Source organism: Ranitomeya variabilis, chromosome 7 (assembly GCF_051348905.1).
Source record: "Ranitomeya variabilis isolate aRanVar5 chromosome 7, aRanVar5.hap1, whole genome shotgun sequence".
In the NCBI taxonomy this organism is placed as follows: Eukaryota; Metazoa; Chordata; class Amphibia; order Anura; family Dendrobatidae; genus Ranitomeya; species Ranitomeya variabilis.
The window spans coordinates 201,409,426-201,428,353 of record NC_135238.1 but is presented as its reverse complement, the minus strand read 5'-3'; the positions used below and the strand labels follow the sequence as shown (position 1 = coordinate 201,428,353).

The 18,928-nt window shown below is 44.3% G+C and overlaps 1 protein-coding gene across 1 annotated transcript in view; it reads right to left on the bottom strand.

The window, feature by feature from the left end:
* LOC143784423 (acetylcholine receptor subunit alpha-1-A-like) overlaps positions 1–445 on the bottom strand; it is a 31,519-nt gene extending 31,074 nt beyond the window's left edge. Inside the window, exon 1 of the mRNA XM_077272652.1 lies at positions 326–445. Within this exon, the coding sequence (XP_077128767.1) occupies positions 326–365 (40 nt within the window). The 5' untranslated portion in view covers positions 366–445. The remainder of the gene's footprint in view (positions 1–325) is intronic.
* Between the last annotated feature and the right edge of the window lie 18,483 nt (positions 446–18,928).

Genomic DNA, 18,928 nt, shown 5'->3' with positions numbered 1-18,928 from the left:
TTTAGAACCACCAACACAATGATTATCCTTATTATGATTATTCTTTATTAATAGTCATAATTGTTACTTCTACTATTGACTTCAAGAATGAAGACGTGTGCATTACCGACATGTGGAAAAACTGCAAAAAATTTAAGAGCTTTAAATAAATATTTTGATTAGAAAATAGGGCATAATTGAGATCTTTAGGTCAATATTTAAAGAAAGGACAGCCAAGTAAACAGAGAGGACATGCAACAGATACTTGGAAGTCTTGATAGCTTTAATTGTATATAAGAGACATAATATTACTTTATCATAATGAAATGTGGAGATTTTGCAGTACCTGTAACGAGGAGAATACATTGTATGATGGTGAAATCCATTTCCTTCCACCTCTTCCAGCTTCACTCCTCTCTGGTTACACGCCTGGAACTCTCGTTCGGAGAGGCGGACTCTGCGCCTTCCCGTCCAACTATCAGGAATGATGTTACTTGGACTATTGTTACTTTACACCTGTTCCGAGACAGCTGAGGATTTCGGAAGCACTCCACAGTATGTGACATGACAGCCACATTATGATTTAGGTTGGAAATATTGCTAAACCACTTCATGCAAAACATTAATTATCTGAAGTTTATTTTCATGTCTCTGACATTTTGGCCACAGATGTAGATACATACAGTATGTTCCTGCATATGCTAACTACTGAGTTCAGTGGATTGAGGACACTGCTAAAAACTAGTTCCATTTGTTCAACACCACCTCACTTCTAATCACATTACGACATTAAGTTCTGTTGCCCCCTTTTCAGATTCATGGCTTATATTTCATTTCCTTGCGTGCTTATGTCATAGCACCCATGAAAATATAATTCCTATGAAGGGCCACCCAATAATATAGCAACAGGACTAACCTAGATTGGGTTCCCTCCCTCCAGGGTACCCTCCTAACCATATGGTCTTATTATGGAACATATGTCCATTTTTGACATAGTAATTTTCTATATACAAATTTGAGTGATAAAGGCTTTATTTAAAAGGGTTGTCTGGGACTTTTACATCAATGGCCTATCATTAGGAAAGGTCATAAATAGTTGATCAGTTGGGGTGATATAAACAGTACCCCTCACTGACCAGCTGTTCCGGATACCAGCGGCAGCTGGAAGTAGTCAGTTGCAGACGCAATAGGTTGCATTCATGCACTGATAGTGGTTCTGATGCTGCATTCGTGTGCTGATGGTGGATCAGGTGCTGCATTCATGTACTGATTATTATTCTGATAATGTATTCCTAAACAGATGTGTCTGGTAATGCATTCATGTACTGATATTGGTCTATTCATGTGCTGATGCTGGTTCTGGAGATTTATTCATGCACTGATGGCTATTCTGGTATATTCATGCACTGATAGCGGTTCTGGTGCTGTATTCCTGTACTGGATGTGATTCTGGTGCTTTATACACTCACTGGCCACTTTATTAGGTACACCTGTCCAACTTCTTGTTAACACTTAATTTCTAGTTAGCCAATCACATGGCGGCAACTCAGTGCATTTAGGCATGTAGACATGGTCAAGACAATCTCCTGCAGTTCAAACCGAGCATCAGTATGGGGAAGAAAGGTGATTTGAGTGCCTTTGAACGTGGCATGGTTGTTGGTGCCAGAAGGCCTGGTCTGAGTATTTCAGAAACTGCTGATCTACTGGGATTTTCACGCACAACCATCTCTAGGGTTTACAGAGAATGGTCCGAAAAAGAAAAAAAATCCAGTGAGCGGCAGTTCTGTGGGCGGAAATGCCTTGTTGATGCCAGAGGTCAGAGGAGAATGGGCAGACTGGTTCGAGCTGATAGAAAGGCAACAGTGACTCAAATCGCCACCCGTTACAACCAAGGTAGGCCTAAGAGCATCTCTGAACGCACAGTGCGTCGAACTTTGAGGCAGATGGGCTACAGCAGCAGAAGACCACACCGGGTACCACTCCTTTCAGCTAAGAACAGGAAACTGAGGCTACAATTTGTACAAGCTCATCGAAATTGGACAGTAGAAGATTGGAAAAACGTTGCTTGGTCTGATGAGTCTCAATTTCTGCTGCGACATTCGGATGGTAGGGTCAGAATTTGGCGTAAACAAACATGAAAGCATGGATCCATCCTGCCTTGTATGGAGCATCTTTGGGATGTGCAGCCGACAAATCTGCGGCAACTGTGTGATGCCATCATGTCAATATGGACCAAAATCTCTGAGGAATGCTTCCAGCACCTTGTTGAATCTATGCCACGAAGAATTGAGGCAGTTCTGAAGGCAAAAGGGGTCCAACCCGTTACTAGCATGGTGTACCTAATAAAGTGGCCGGTGAGTGTACATTGATGGATAATGTTTGTGTAGCAGTTTTCATGTTCTAATGGTGGTTCTGGTGCTGTATTCATGAACTAATGGTGGTTTTAGTATATTTCTGTACTGATGATGGTTCTGGTGCTGTATTCGTGAACTGATGCTGTTTCTGTTGCTACGGTATATACATGTACTGATCTTAGTCCTGGTGCTATATTTATGTACGGATGATGGCTCTGCTGCTGTAATTAGGTACCAATGATTTTGATGTTGCATTCTTGTACGGTTTGTGGTTCTGATCCATTACAGTTATAGCAATCCATAATTTGTCAGCTGATATTTTTACATGACTGTTTAAAAAGTAGTGCCCTGTCTGACAAGTTGAAGAATAACTAAACATATGCTTTTATTTTTTATATGTTCTTGTTGTTATCCTAGCTTTAAACAGAGAAGTAGGGGGTGTAAACCCTAAGACCCCCATAGATCACTCAAATACATCTTGAGAGGTGTGCACAGGTTCTAACTGAGTTCATACACAGATCAAGTATGGATGCAGAAAAAAAGCATAGCCTTTCTTTTCTATCGATACCCTATTCACAGCCATTCACACTCTATTCACTCTGAGCCAGGGCGGAACTGGCCATCTGGCAAATGCCAGAAGGGCCTGTCTGGTCATGGGCTGCCTTGTCTGCTCCTTTGTTAACAGAATCGGTGTTCTCAAGACACCCATATTGTTAAGACTTGTGATGGAGCACAAAGTTGCTGACTTCGTCACTTACCCCAGCAGGCCACAGGAATCATTAGAAATATTGGTCTTGTAGAAAATCTTCCTTTCCTCTATCCAGGGTAATATTAGTAATATATCCCATCTGGTTTATGGGGACGGGGACAACATGGGCCTGTGTGAATTTAAATGCCAGGAGTCCATACCTGCTCTGAGCCCACTCTCCTCCTCAAACCCCCCCACAAAATATAATTCCATAACTTTCAGGGCTAACTTTGGTATTATTGTCAGACTGATTACCTTCCAGGTTCTCTAACTGTGGGGGTTTGTATTGAACAGCAAAATTAATATTTACTTTGAATGGTTTTATCCTTGTCCCAGGATCATGTATGGCTAGAGATTCAGACAATTCTGCTTATATTGAAGATGGGACCTGATAAAACGAGACATAACAGCATCTGCTTTTCACTAGATCAAGGATGGGGAACCTTATGTCTTCCAGGCGCTATATGGATATTTCTACCATCCTTCAGGACCGAACAAAATTATCAACTTAAATCTTATGCTTGGTCAAACATTTAATTACTCACACCTAATGTGATGGCTGGAACTTCTTCTCTTTGGTCCGATGATATTAGGAGGTATTGATGATGTTGCTACCTGCAATTTGCTTCAGTGTGGAGCACAGTCAACTCTTTGCAATTAATTTTTAATAGAACTCGCAGCAGTAAGTTCTGAGCACAGATGTATATTTCACTGCACATCAGGGGCTCTCCAAACGCGACATGGCGTCCGCTCTCGATTCCAGCCAATTTTGTATTCAAAGCATGAAATGGTACGCCTTCCCTTCTGAGCCCTGCCGTGAGCCCAAACAGTGGTCTTCCTCTACACATGGGGTATCGGCGTACTCAGGAGCAATTGCACAACAAATATTGTGGTTTATTTTCTCTTGATACCCTTGAGAAAATAAAAAAAATTATGTCTGAAGTAAAATTTTTGTGAAAAAAAGTCAAATGTTATTTTTTCCTTCCACATTGCTTCAATTCCTGTGAAGCACCTGAAGCGTTAATAAACTTCTTGAATGCAGTTTTGAGCACCTTGAGTGCAGTTTTTAGAATGGTGTCACTTTTGGGTATTTTCAGTCATATAGGCCCCCAAAGTCACTTCAAATGTGATGTGGTCCCTTAAAAAGTGGTTTTGCAAATTCTGTTGGAAAAATTAGAAATTGCTGGCCAACTTTTAACCCTTATAACTTCCTAACAAAAAGTTTCAAAAATTGTGCTGATGTAAAGTAGACATGTGGGAAATGTTATTTATTAACCTTTTCTGTGACATAATGCTCTGATTTAGGGGCATAAAAATTAAAAGTTTGAAAATTGTGAAATTTTCAAAGTTTTTACCAAATTTACATTTTTTTCACAAACAAGAATTTTTTAAGAAATTTTACCGCTATCAAAGTACAATATGTCAATAAAAAACACCGTCTCAGAATCAGTGGGATCTGTTGAAGAGTTCCAGAGTTAACCACATAAAGTGACAGTGGTCAGATTTCACATTACGCCATAAAGGTTTAAAATCCTGCAGTTCCCGCAAAGTCTCCCTGCTCAAGAAGGAACATGTGCAGGCACGTCTGAAATTTGCCAGTGAACACCTGGATGATTCTTTGAGTGATTGTCAGATGAGACAAAAATTGAGATCTTTGGCATTAACTCAACTTGCTGTGTTTCGAGGAAGAGAAATGATGCCTATAACCCAAAAAACACCATCCCCACTGTCAAGCATGGAGGTGGAAACATGTTTTGGGGGTGTTTCTCTGCTAAGGGCACAGGACTACTTCACTGCATTAATGGGAGAATGGATGAAGCAAATTACTGTAAAATCCTGAGTGACAACCTCCTTCCCTCTGCCAAGACATTAAAAATGGGTGGTGGCTGGGTCTTCCAGCAATACAATGACCCAAAACATACAGCCAAGGCAACAAAGGAGTGGCTCAAAAAGAAGCACATTAAGGTCATGGAGTGGCCTAGCCAGTCTCCAGACCTTAATCCCATAGAAAACTTATGGAGGGAGTTGAAGCTCCGAGTTGCCAAGCGACAGCCTCAAAATCTAAATGATTTAGAGATGATCTGAAAAGAGGAGTGGACCAAAATTCCTCCTGACATATGTGCAAACCTCATCATCAACTACAAAAAAACGTCTGACTGCTGTGCTTGCCAACAATGTTTTTGCCATCAAGTCTTGTTTGCCAGAGGGATCAAATACTTATTTCTTACATGCAAATATATATATATAATTTATACAATGTAACTTTCTGGATTTTACTTTTGACATTCTATCTCTCAATGTTAAAATTTACCTACCCTTAAAATTATAGACTGTTCATGTTTTTGTCAGCGGGCAAACTTACAAAATCAGCAAGGGATCAAATACTTATTTCCGCCACTGTATATACATCACAGGAGGGGCTGCTGTTGTCCTTGGTGGGACTTGAATGTAGAGTGCGCTGACCATGCCCATCTACGAAAACATGACGCTGGCAAAAGTCAGGACATTCATTGCATGTGCAGTAGTGTTCAGTAGTGAATGCTGCATGTATGTTCACGCACTGTCAGGAGCAATTAAAGGGCCATCGGCTAGAGCACTGCAGTTCCCGGGAATCTGCCCGTGGGCTGGACAAAAGGATGTTTACAGTCGTGGGTCTTCGGTTTCCCACCCCTGCACTGGATAAAGGATAGGATATTAAAGTATAACAATTACATTCTTGAATTATGAAACATCTTTGTTTGCTGGCAGTGAATGGAAACAATGCTTGCTCACATTTAGAGGATGAAACTACAGGTCCTTCTCAAAAAATTAGCATATAGTGTTAAATTTCATTATTTACCATAATGTAATGATTACAATTAAACTTTCATATATTATAGATTCATTATCCACCAACTGAAATTTGTCAGGTCTTTTATTGTTTTAATACTGATGATTTTGGCCTACAACTCCTGATAACCCAAAAAACCTGTCTCAATAAATTAGCATATTTCACCCGTCCAATCAAATAAAAGTGTTTTTTAATAACAAACAAAAAAACCATCAAATAATAATGTTCAGTTATGCACTCAATACTTGGTCGGGAATCCTTTGGCAGAAATGACTGCTTCAATGCGGCGTGGCATGGAGGCAATCAGCCTGTGACACTGCTGAGATGTTATGGAGGCCCAGGATGCTTCAATAGCGGCCTTAAGCTCATCCAGAGTGTTGGGTCTTGCGTCTCTCAACTTTCTCTTCACAATATCCCACAGATTCTCTATGGGGTTCAGGTCAGGAGAGTTGGCAGGCCAATTGAGCACAGTAATACCATGGTCAGTAAACCATTTACCAGTGGTTTTGGCACTGTGAGCAGGTGCCAGGTCGTGCTGAAAAATGAAATCTTCATCTCCATAAAGCATTTCAGCCGATGGAAGCATGAAGTGCTCCAAAATCTCCTGATAGCTAGCTGCATTGACCCTGCCCTTGATGAAACACAGTGGACCAACACCAGCAGCTGACATGGCACCCCACACCATCACTGACTGTGGGTACTTGACACTGGACTTCAGGCATTTTGGCATTTCCTTCTCCCCAGTCTTCCTCCAGACTCTGGCACCTTGATTTCCGAATGACATGCAAAATTTGCTTTCATCAGAACAAAGTACTTGGGACCACTTAGCAACAGTCCAGTGCTGCTTCTCTGTAGCCCAGGTCAGGCGCTTCTGCCGCTGTTTATGGTTCAAAAGTGGCTTTACCTGGGGAATGCGGCACCTGTAGCCCATTTCCTGCACACGCCTGTGCACGGTGGCTCTGGATCAGGTTCCCCAAGGTCTGGAATCGGTCCTTCTCCACAATCTTCCTCAGGGTCCGGTCACCTCTTCTCGTTGTACAGCGTTTTCTGCCACATTGTTTCCTTCCAACAGACTTACCATTGAGGTGCCTTGATACAGCACTCTGGGAACAGCCTATTTGTTGAGAAATTTCTTTCTGGGTCTTACCCTCTTGCTTGAGGGTGTCAATGATGGCCTTCTTGACATCTGTCAGGTCGCTAGTCTTACCCATGATGGGGGTTTTGAGTAATGAACCAGGCAGGGAGTTTTTAAAAGCCTCAGGTATCTTTTGCATGTGTTTAGAGTTAATTAGTTGATTCAGAAGATTAGGGTAATAGGTCGTTTAGAGAACCTTTTCTTGATATGCTAATTTATTGAGACAGGTTTTTTGGGTTATCAGGAGTTGTATGCCAAAATCATCAGTATTAAAACAATAAAAGACCTGACAAATTTCAGTTGGTGGATAATGAATCTATAATATATGAAAGTTTAATTGTAATCATTACATTATGGTAAATAATGAAATTTAACACTATATGCTAATTTTTTGAGAAGGACCTGTAGAAAGTGTCGGTTGAAAAATCCTTATGTAAGACAATGCTTTTATTTTACTAGATGTATCATGCTGAGAGGTGAAGGTTGATTGGAAGAGGGAAAACTCTAATTTTTATTGAGGTCATAATCAATGAGCAGGTCATCTATAATAGCCGCCCAGTCAGCACCTGATAGCATGGCCAATCTCAACATTCAGCTGAAGTCAGGACATCTGCTCAATCACTGTCTTCGCTTGGAACCATTACCATATGGATTATATTCGCTCAACACAGGAACCAGATTGACCCCAAATAAATATTAAATGCAAGAATGGCAGAGCTTCTTCTCGTGTTACGGGGGTTGGGTGAAAGATAATGGTAAAAGACAATCGTATGTGGATGATCTTACATTAAATGTAAGATGTACAATGTATTTCATAATAAATTCTCTCTCCATCTATCTGGGACAGACAAGGGCCCCAGTACAAGAATACCAGATGGGTCCTTTGCAATCTGACAATGCGTCTCTTATGTGCCTATTAGATTCTGCTTTGTAGGTGCTTGTGGCATTAGGCCCCTTTCACACATCAGTTTTTTGCCCTCAGTCACAATCTGTCGAATTTTGAAAAAAACGGATCCGGTGACTGATGCCGCCGGATCCGTTTTTTTCTCATAGACTTGTATTAATGACGGATTGTGACGGATGGCCTCACGTTTCATCCGTCGTTCGCCAGATCTGTCGAAAATTGTTTGTCTGGCGGCCAGAGACAACGGACATAGTAACGTTTTTTGTGTCCATCGAAAAATTGGACAGGGACGGATTCGTCGCCGTCCGTCATTTGCTAGAATGGAAGCCCATGGGCGCCGGATCTGTTAAATGATGGAATCCGGCGGTGGATTCAGTTTTTTTTTAACTGAGCATGCTCCAATTTATTTAGGATCCAATTATCCAGATCCACTAGTCGGATCAGTCAACAAAACTAATCCGTCGCATCAGTTTTTCATGATCTGCCGAGTCAACGGATTGTGACTGACGGCAAAAAACTGATGTGTGAAAGGGGTTTTAATGATAAATCTGCTGTTCTGTCAGTCTTATATCTATCTTATAAAAACCCGTATATCTATTTTATATTTATCATTCTTGTTTTCGTTACGTTACACAGTGAACCAACTTGTTAGGAATTGGGGTTGTATCTATCTACCTCCATGTCTATCTATCCGTCTATGTTTATCCAAAGTGATACGTAAGAGGTCAACTCCTGCCCCCTACTGTCAGTTTTGTGTTACACATTGTAACCACGAGAGCAGGTCGCCCGAACTCTTCTCGTGGATGAACCCAAAGCTCGAATATGGCGAACAATAGTATCCCAGCTGTTATTTCTATACCATAGGTTACAATATATATTGAGCGTGCACATTTCATGAAAATAGACAATAGTCTCATTACACTTTAAATCCTGGACACGACTAGTAAATCTGTCCCATTGTGGGGTAAGTTAAAGTAATAAAAGACTCCGTGATATAAGTGCTACCGCGCCTCAATTTGGGGAAAAAATACTGTGAAAATCCCATTTTACACTCAGAAAAGAAAAGATAACAATAAGCAATAAATAATTTCCTAGCAGAAATGGTGTTAGTCTGCAGGTAAACATCATTTGAAACATACGTCTCCGCCTAATTGGAAGTTTAGCTGCAGGGAGAATATGAAGTTACATTCTCCCTGCAGCTGCTCGCTTCTAGTCACCGGGACGGTGCTGGGGCTGGTAACAATCGGCACCAGGGCCGGACTGGCCATCGGGCAGTTCTGGCAAATGCCAGAAGGGCTGGTGGCAGTAGTGGGCCACATATCATATCATATCATAGTGGGTCATATCATCGCGCACCTGCTGTGTGACCGGGCGGGCAGACTGCAGCTGCTGAGACCGGAGCTAGGAGCAGCACGAGGAGAGGTGAGTAATTTTTTTTTTATTATTATTATATATCAATGAGTGATAACTGGATTGTGGGGATATTGGGGGGGGGGCTAGCTGCATACATTCTATGGGGGCTGTGCTGCATTACATTTTATGGGGGCTGTGCTGCATTACATTCTATGGGGGCTGTGCTGTATTACACTCTATGGGGGCTGTGTTGTATTACATTCTATGGGGACTGGCTGTATTACATTCTATGGGGGCTGTGCTGCATTACATTCTATGGGGGCTGTGCTGCATTACATTCTATGGGGGCTGTGCTGCATTACATTCTACGTGGGCTGGCTGCTTTACATTCTATGGGGCTGGCTGTATTACATTCTATGGGGGCTAGCTGCATACATTCTATGGGGGCTGTGCTGTATTACATTTGTAAGGAGGTTGCTTTCCCTGCTCCTTGCCTGGAACCACATAGTCCGACAGCTGGGTTGTTGGGGGGAAGGCGTTCTGCCCTGGACAGAGGGGACCAGGGGACTGCTGGGAAGAGAGAGGGGAGTGGTCAGAAAAGTGCGGGAGAGGGAGCGCGCCAGAGAGGGGACAGCGTGCCAGAGAGAAAGCAGGCTGTAGCGCCGCGCTCCCCATGACAGAGTGCTCCCCGTGAGGGCACTAAGGCTGGAGTGAGAGTGGGGACTTGGAAGCCTCCATAATCTGAGAAGACTCTTCCCCTGACAGTGCAGAGACAGTGACTCAGTGCAGCCCTGGTGATCGCAGTCACAAGCAAAGATCCCTGAGGGAGATAAGTAACTGCCCAGTTTGTGTGACAATCGTTATTACAGAGAAGCTGCCAGGCTTACGGAGACTCCTGCAGCAGTGACGGAGAGACTGTTATTTCCTGGTTTCAGTTTCACTTTGAGAAGAGCAGGCTGCAGAGACTTAACCCCGGACTTTCCAGGAGACACAGAAAAGACCAGAATCTCAAGCCCTGCTGGTGACGGTACCCACATTGGAATAAGGACCCTTCAGTCAGGACCTCCCTGGACTGATAAGTTACAAGAACACTCGTTAACCCTTTCGTTTCCGTTTAACTGTTTACTATTGATTTACCTCTATTAACCCCGTTTACTCCCTGCGAGGAGAATCTACTCCTGTTAATAAATTCCCCTCAACAGTTGGTCTGTCTGTTCCGTGGTGACATACGCAACCCTGCACTCTATTACACTTGGCGTAGTCGGCAGGATGTCACACGGTAGCGCAGAAGGGGCAGACCAAGCAGTTGAGGGAGGTCCCAGGTCTAGCATCTCCCTGGGAGCCATGTTAGCTAACCTGCCAAAATTTTCAGGGAGTAATGTCATGTTGTGGGGTTGGACGGAGCGCATCCGAGGGATGATGCGGATGCATCCTATGACACCGGCTCTGCAGGCGGAAATAACTGTGATGGCCCTAGAGGGGGATGCACGGGACTCTGTTATGCTCAGACTCCCCCAGGCGAGAGATACCCTGCACAAAGTAGGTGTGGGGACAGTTGACGTTGTGCTGCGAGACCAACTGGTGACAGGCTTGCGAGACGTGTTGATGAAACAGGCCCTGCGAGAGCGCATGCGCGTAAAGCTAGATATGACTTTCTCTGAGGTCGGGAGTGAGGCACGCACGCGCGAGCAAGAGCAAGGGGTGGTAGGGCCAGTGGGAAAGGTATGAAGCAGGGAGGTAACAGCCCCTCAATAGGTAGAAGACTTGAAGAAGGAGGTTAAGTGCGTCCGTGAGGAGGTGGCTGAATATAAGAAGATCCCTGCTGCAGAGTACAGCCCTTCGGTGCGAGAAAGAGAGACCGCCCCCCAGAGTGAGACTAATGCCGCTCGGCGAAGAATACTGCCTAGATGCTACAACTGCAGAGCACCCAGTCAGAATGAAGAGGAGGCAATGTGGACCCGAGATTCCCAGCTGAAGATAAGAAGAATCTGGGAGGAGATTGAGAGTCTGGGGAAAGCCCTTACTGCGGTTTTGGGGACCAGCGGCATACCCCGAGGTAACGTGCGGGAGCCGCCAGAAAGAGTTAGAGGAGAGGTGCGCAGCATGAAGAAGGCTTCGGTGGTGGCCCCAGAGTGTAACTCTGTATCCTGGGGTGAAGAGCAACCGCAGATGAGAGATGTCCCCCGCCGAGGTCGACGATCCAGACTGAAGCGCCCTCCAGACCGACGCAGACGTGAGTGCTGGTCGTGCAGAAAGGTGGGACACATGTCCAGAAATTGCCCTACCCGAGAAGAGCGGTGGCAGAGATCCGCTCACCCCTCTGAGGGTCCTGCTAACTGGAGGGAACGTCACCCCTGGAGGGAATGGTACGGCAGGAAGAGAAGAGTTCCACCTAGGGCAAGACAGTACCACAATGTCGGACGCCAAGGAGAGGTGGAGAAGGTGTCAGGCATCTCTGGTGAAATGACTGCGCTATCTCAACACGTAAAGGCGAACCTGGTGAATCTACAGCCTGGGTCTGAAGGTTTTGTTGGTGAGACTCAGTCCAGCGGGAAGAAAGTAACGTTCACTCGAGAGGACCACCAAAGTGCTTTACTACCCTGCCCAGCACGAGGTCCTGAAGAAGGAGAGAAAGTGCCAAGTGTTCCTACGACACTCGTTTTCAAGGTCCGAGCCGATGAGAAGGAGGAACCACTGATGTCGTCCCCTGATGTGAAGAGTGTGTTGGCTGTCAGCTCACCAGTTCCTGATCGGACAGGAAAAATGGAGCAGCTGTGTGAGACAGGGCATGTGGCTGAGAAGCCCTGGGAAATGATGCCCGCAGAGCCCGGCGCAGATGACAAAGAGTCCGGCCTGCATGGTCTTAATTCATCTGACTCAAGCTTCGACGAGAATGCTCCTGTCAAAGAGGGGGAGCTATGGAGAAGAATTGCTTGAACTAAGCCCCCAGACTGAGGAACCCGAGCAAGAAGCCCCTACGCAAACACCTGCTACCGGCAAGGCTAAGAAGAAGAAGAAAAAGAAGAAGGCAGCAGTTGTTGATGAAGCAGAGAAAGCATATCTCAACCTGACTGATGAGCAGCTCCTAAACCATTTAGTCTGGGAGTATGTACAAGAAGAAAGGCAGAAGGAGATGCGAGAATCGCAGGTATCTGACTCCCCTCCAAAGAACAAAGAGAAGCACGAAGAGTCCTCGCCCGTGGAATGGCGAGCTTTAAGAGAGGGGGAATGTAAGGAGGGTGCTTTCCCTGCTCCTTGCCTGGAACCACATAGTCCGACAGCTGGGTTGTTGGGGGGAAGACGTTCTGCCCTGGACAGAGGGGACCAGGGGACTGCTGGAAAGAGAGAGGGGAGTGGTCAGAAAAGTGCGGGAGAGGGAGCGCGCCAGAGAGGGGACAGCGTGCCAGAGAGAAAGCAGGCTGCAGCGCCGCGCTCGCCATGACAGAGTGCTCCCCGTGAGGGCACTAAGGCTGGAGTGAGAGTGGGGACTTGGAAGCCTCCATAATCTGAGAAGACTCTTCCCCTGACAGTGCAGAGACAGTGACTCAGTGCAGCCCTGGAGATCGCAGTCACAAGCAAAGATCCCTGAGTGTGATAAGTAACTGCCCAGTGTGTGTGACAATCGTTATTACAGAGAAGCTGCCAGGCTTACGGAGACTCCTGCAGCAGTGACGGAGAGACTGTTATTTCCTGGTTTCAGTTTCACTTTGAGAAGAGCAGGCTGCTGAGACTTAACCCCGGACTTTCCAGGAGACACAGAAAAGACCAGAATCTCAAGCCCTGCTGGTGACGGTACCCACATTGGAATAAGGACCCTTCAGTCAGGACCTCCCTGGACTGATAAATTACAAGAACACTCGTTAACCCTTTAGTTTCCGTTTAACTGTTTACTATTGATTTACCTCTATTAACCCCCTGTTTACTCCCTGTGAGGAGAATCTACTCCTGTTAATAAATTCCCCTCAACAGTTGGTCTGTCTGTTCCGTGGTGACATACGCAACCCTGCACTCTAATACACATTCTATGGGGCTGGCTGTATTACATTCTATGGGGGCTGGCTGTATTACACTCTATGGGGGCTGTTTTGTATTGCATTCTATGGGGACTGGCTGTATTACATTCTATGGGGGCTGTGCTGCATTACATTCTATGGGGGCTGGCTGTATTACATTCTATGGGGGCTGTGCTGCATTACATTCTATGGGGCTGGCTGTATTACATTCTATGGGGGCTGTGCTGTATTACATTCTATGGGGGATGTGCTACATTACATTCTATGGGGGCTGTGCTGCATTACATTCTATGGGGGCTGGCTGTATTACACTCTATGGGGGCTGTGCTGTATTACATTCTATGGGGGCTGTGCTGTATTACATTCTATGGGGGCTGTGCTGTATTACATTCTATGGGGGCTGGCTGTATTACACTCTATGGGGGCTGTGCTGCATTACATTCTATGGGAGCTGTGCTGTATTACATTCTATGCGGGCTGTGCTGCATTACATTCTATGGGGCTGGCTGTATTACATTCTATGGGGGCTGTGCTGCATTACATTCTATGGGGGCTGGCTGTATTATATTCTATGGGGGCTGGCTGCATTACATTCTATGGGGGCTGGCTGTATTACATTCTATGGGGGCTGTGCTGCATTACATTCTATGGGGGCTGGCTGTATTATATTCTATGGGGGCTGGCTGCATTACATTCTATGGGGGCTGGCTGTATTACATTCTATGGGGCTGTGCTGTAATGCTGGATACAGCTGTGATTATATGTTATATAGTCGTGTTACACTCCCCTCACTTCTTGTAACCTACAAGTGTACAAAGATATTATACAGTCACCATGTGACAAGTGGGCCTGTGTAACTTCAAATGCCAGGGCTGAATTTTAGTTCCAGTCCGGCCCTGATCGGCACACAATCCACAGTGAACACGCTGCAATCACGGCCAGCACCCCAGCATGTGTGCGCAGAGCAGAATGTCACTCCAGAAACAGGTGGAGTGATTGCTGTGCGCTCACTGTGTACAGGACACTGACTATTCACAACCTCCAGTGCTGCCCTAATCACTGGAAGCAAGTGGCTGCAGGGAGAACATCACTTCATTTTCTCCCTGCAGCTGCGCTTCCAATTAGTCTGCTGTACATGTCCGAAATAGTAATCACCTGCAGATTAACACTATGGTCGCAAGTAAATGCCAACATATGACATTATATAATATAGAAGAACAGTGCACAGATTCACGTGTTCATGCAGAGTTCATACTTTACGTGGTCTCCAATAGAAAAAAAATTAGATCCCACTGCCAAAAAATGTGGAACCAAACTAAACAAAAGCCAGTACAAATCTCTAAACTAAAAATAACTAATGTAGTAATAGAGAATGCATTTCACATTTCTTACCGGTAAAATCCAATATGTTCTAAGCCCCCCTAGTGTAATAAGTCCGTACACTCACAGGTTTATTCACCAGCGCAGGAAACACTTTGTACATTGTTCTAGTTCGTACATTTATAAATACACATCACCTTCATGATTCCTGCAGGAACGTGTAGATACTTTGGTGATTAGAGCTGATCTTACAGCGCTTATATAACAAAATGTACCGCCAGCTGCTTCCTTTACTTCTGGACAATGCAGAAAACAGGATGGCGATTTACAGCACTGGTACACGGGGGTGATAGGTAAGGATTTACATAATATTATCTAGGATAGCACTGTGGCTGGCATGGAAGACATAGCGGCAGTCATGGGAAATTGTGGTTCTCATGGAGGACTAGTTGGCATCACCGACATTTCCTGGGGGAAGTCTGGGTTTCATGGGAATTATGTGGTGTAAAGATGAGTTGCCTGAACTTTTTTTGTTCAGAGGTGCGTCACAAATAGAAAAAAGTAAGCCTATGTGCCACTGTTGTTGCTTGGTAGTGATGAACGAACATGCTCGTGTGCTAACCGAGTGTCTTCGGCGTCCTCGAAAAATAAGCTCGAGTCCCCGAGCCTGTATGTCTCGTGGCTGTTCGACAGCCGCAACACATGTGGGTATTGCCCGTTTGTTAGGCAATCCATGTATGTGTTGAGGCTGTCGAACAGCCATGAGATATGCAGGCTCGGGAAATCAAACAAATTTTTAGAGCATGTCGAAGACTCTTGGTTAGCACACCAGTATGCTTGGATAACACCTTATCCGAGCACGTTCGCTCATCACTAATGCTTGAGTCTTAAGAGATCAGGGGCACAAGAACCGAGGCAGGTTTGCCTTCCCTACAAAAAATATACCCAATATAAATAAAATGTTACCACCTTAAAGAAGCAGCATTAAACATAAAAATTTGACTAAAGGCTACAAAAAACGACTTACGGTTCACACATTGGGGCCAGATTCATCGGCACTGCTCACACCGGTCTTGATGAAGGGGCATACTGGAGTCAGAGGCTCCTGATTCTTAAAGAGGTAACGCTTCTTCATGAAACTGGAGAATCTGATGAGTGGCATGTGCCACAGAAGAAATATCACTCTAGTCCGGTACTGGAGTGAGATTTCTGGCATAGGGAACATTACAGCTCGTTAGATCAGCTTTGGCTTCCTGCTCCAGTCTCCACCATTTTTTCAGAACTGGGAGAAACTGGCGTGAAAGCTCTAATAGTCGCAACATTATGGTGCAACTCTGCATTGAGCTTAAATTGAATGACTTTCTAAAGCTAGAATGCTACAGTTCTGTCTTGAAAGATTTGATAAATCGGGCCCATAATCTCATGTGATTCGTCGATGGTGATAGGTAAATATTTTAATGCACCTACACTACATAACACATTCAGAAAGGTTGAGCGAGCAACAGTTTTGATAGGATTTCTTCTTAAAAATAAATAATACCGTCAAACAGTTACTGAACAGACATCAATATTAGGAATACTACCTCCAAATCATGACCACATAATACCACAATGGCTAAATAACATTAATAAACTTTTACTGAATTAAACCCAATAAATAAGGTCCAATATTACCGCCATACAGTGACCGCATAGTTCTAAACAAGAGCTCCACAGTTAATACAGTACTGTAAAGTCAGTGTCTGAAAGGGGTTGTCCATGACTAGGACAATCTCTTCTTGCTCTGAATGTTTGCAAAGTTAAAATAAAAACACCTATACTCACCTACAGTGCGGCGCTGTTCCAGTGGTGTCGGCACTCGCTTTCCCGGGGCTCTTGTGAGGTTATCAAGTCTCGCGAGCCCTGCGCCCAACCAGAGCTGGCGTCACTGTCCCCTCCTTCGGACATATAAGTGATCATGACAAAGTCAGAGCTGCGGCTGGCCGTTCACTTATTCCTGATTTTCTGAATACTTATACGTCTGAAGGCGCATTAAGCGCAGTGTTAAACGACTGCCAACATTCTTGCCTATGGGAGGTCATTTAGAGGCCTGTTTACCAGTCAGACCCATCGGTTAGCACACATAGGTTGCCATTGTTCTGTTTTCCTACAAGCACAAAAAAAAATAATTTCACCCAATGAACAAGTGTTTTGCTTGTTCGTCAAGTGATCGGCAGCTCGTTTAGACTCCATCATTAGTGAAACTAGGAACGCTCATTCACAATAAATGGACCTTCACAGGTGACTACCTGGAGTCATTCTCTTTCATACCTATCCCAGTTATATTTATATAAACCTCATGAACCCCATGCGCCATTTTCATGAATCTGGCACAAAAACAAAAAGTCAGCAAATAACACAAGACAAAAAAAAGAAGGATGAATAGTGCTCATAGTGCATAGTGCGCGCACTTATCCTACACAGCGCTGGGCCTAAATACAAATATCTGCACTTTGTGATACCTGAATAAATCCTCTAATCTAAGCATCAAGTTGTCATCTGTCAGCGTTGTCCTTTGGGAAAATTATGCATTTGTTCATTCATTTCATTGCACAATTTAGCTTTAAACATTGCATTTTGGTTAACGTTACAAAATGTAATAGTTGTGTTAGATAAACCATGTACAAACTGTTCTTAGAGAGCTCAGAACAGTCTGTGAGAATAACAGATGATGCCAAGCAAAAAAAATAAAATAAAAAAATACGGTAACATTTTTTTTTTACCCCTTTAAAAGATATGATTCCTGAAAAATACCATGGACAGCACCTCCAAAAACCATACATTGATCTAATGCCACTAGGCAGAAGTATATATAACGGAACATAAGGCTGTTATTTTAACATTCTGATCAGACTGTATGAAGCCCACTGGCAAACCTCTTAGTGGGTCCTTATCGCCCTAACGGAGCGGAGTCGTGCACGGACCACCACCACAGCGACAATACATCGCTAGGGCGGACAGCTTGGTGCCTTACAGCGCCAGACCGCCCCACCAGCACAAAACCACAGAACCAATGGCCGCCACACAGCACCCACACCAGACGCACGGAGCATTGAGACTCACCTTCCTCGCGCTCTCCAGTGAGGGCAGACACAGACTAGACCCCTTTTCTTTGCAGTCTACTGCAAATTTTAAAGGAAGATCCTCATGTTCCGTTATATATATTTTTGCCTAGCGGCATTAGGTCAATGTATGATTTTTGGAGGTACAGTACATGCTCTTTTCCAGCATATTGCATGATCTGTCCTTTTTCTTTTCGGATATGCACTCCTCCCATTTGGCACATGTGATTTTTACATTTTTCATTTTTTTTTACTTTAAAAAAGTGTTAGAAAAAAATGCCATGTCCTGATTATTTGATTTTTCTTAAACGACAGATTCATCAAGTTTGTGCACCATGGTGAGGAAGTTGAGCAAAATAGACGAAACTCAGGGAGATGGGCTGCGCCGTTGGAATAAGAATCTATTGTCGTGGTAGAATTGAAGGTGTATATTAACACCACGCGTTTCGATGCCGGAACAGCTTTTTTTTTCCAAGTGAAAAACCAATAATGTTCCATGTTGAGGAAGTTGTTGCACTCTACAAAGAGGCAAGATAATGGTGCAGAACTCACACCGGATGTCAGAATTACTAGATTCCCATATTGATCTATAGTGATTAATGATGAGCAAATGTGCTTGGATAAGGCGTTATCTGAGCATGCTCTTGTGTTAACAGAGTGACTGCTCGGAAAATATGCTTGAATCCCCACAGCTGCATTTCTCGCGGCTGTTCTACAGCAACAACACATGGAGGGATTTCCTAACAAACAGGAATGTGTGCGGCTGTCGAACAGCAGCGAGATATGCAATCGCGCGAACTCATTCGAGCACGCCGAAGTCACTCGGTTAGCACAAGAGCATGCCCAGATAACTCCTTATCCGAGCACGTTCGCTCATCAATAGTAGTGATCCAACAAGGTAAGTCTACGCTCCGCAATAGGCACCGCACCATCGACGATGAGGTGAGTCGGATCAATACACAACAAGGTAACGCGTTTCACATCGGAAATCTCAGTATTTTATATTGATCCATGAAGGACACTGACTCATTAGAGAAGCAGAATATTTGCCAGAGAGTTCACTTGGGGCGTTGTGGGATCCTATCATTTCTGTGTACGCCGCAGGTTAAATCCTTGGATTATTCTGTGCTCTTTATCCTCTTCCACGAATCCATGATTATATACAGACTGTTGAATAGACACAGACATGGG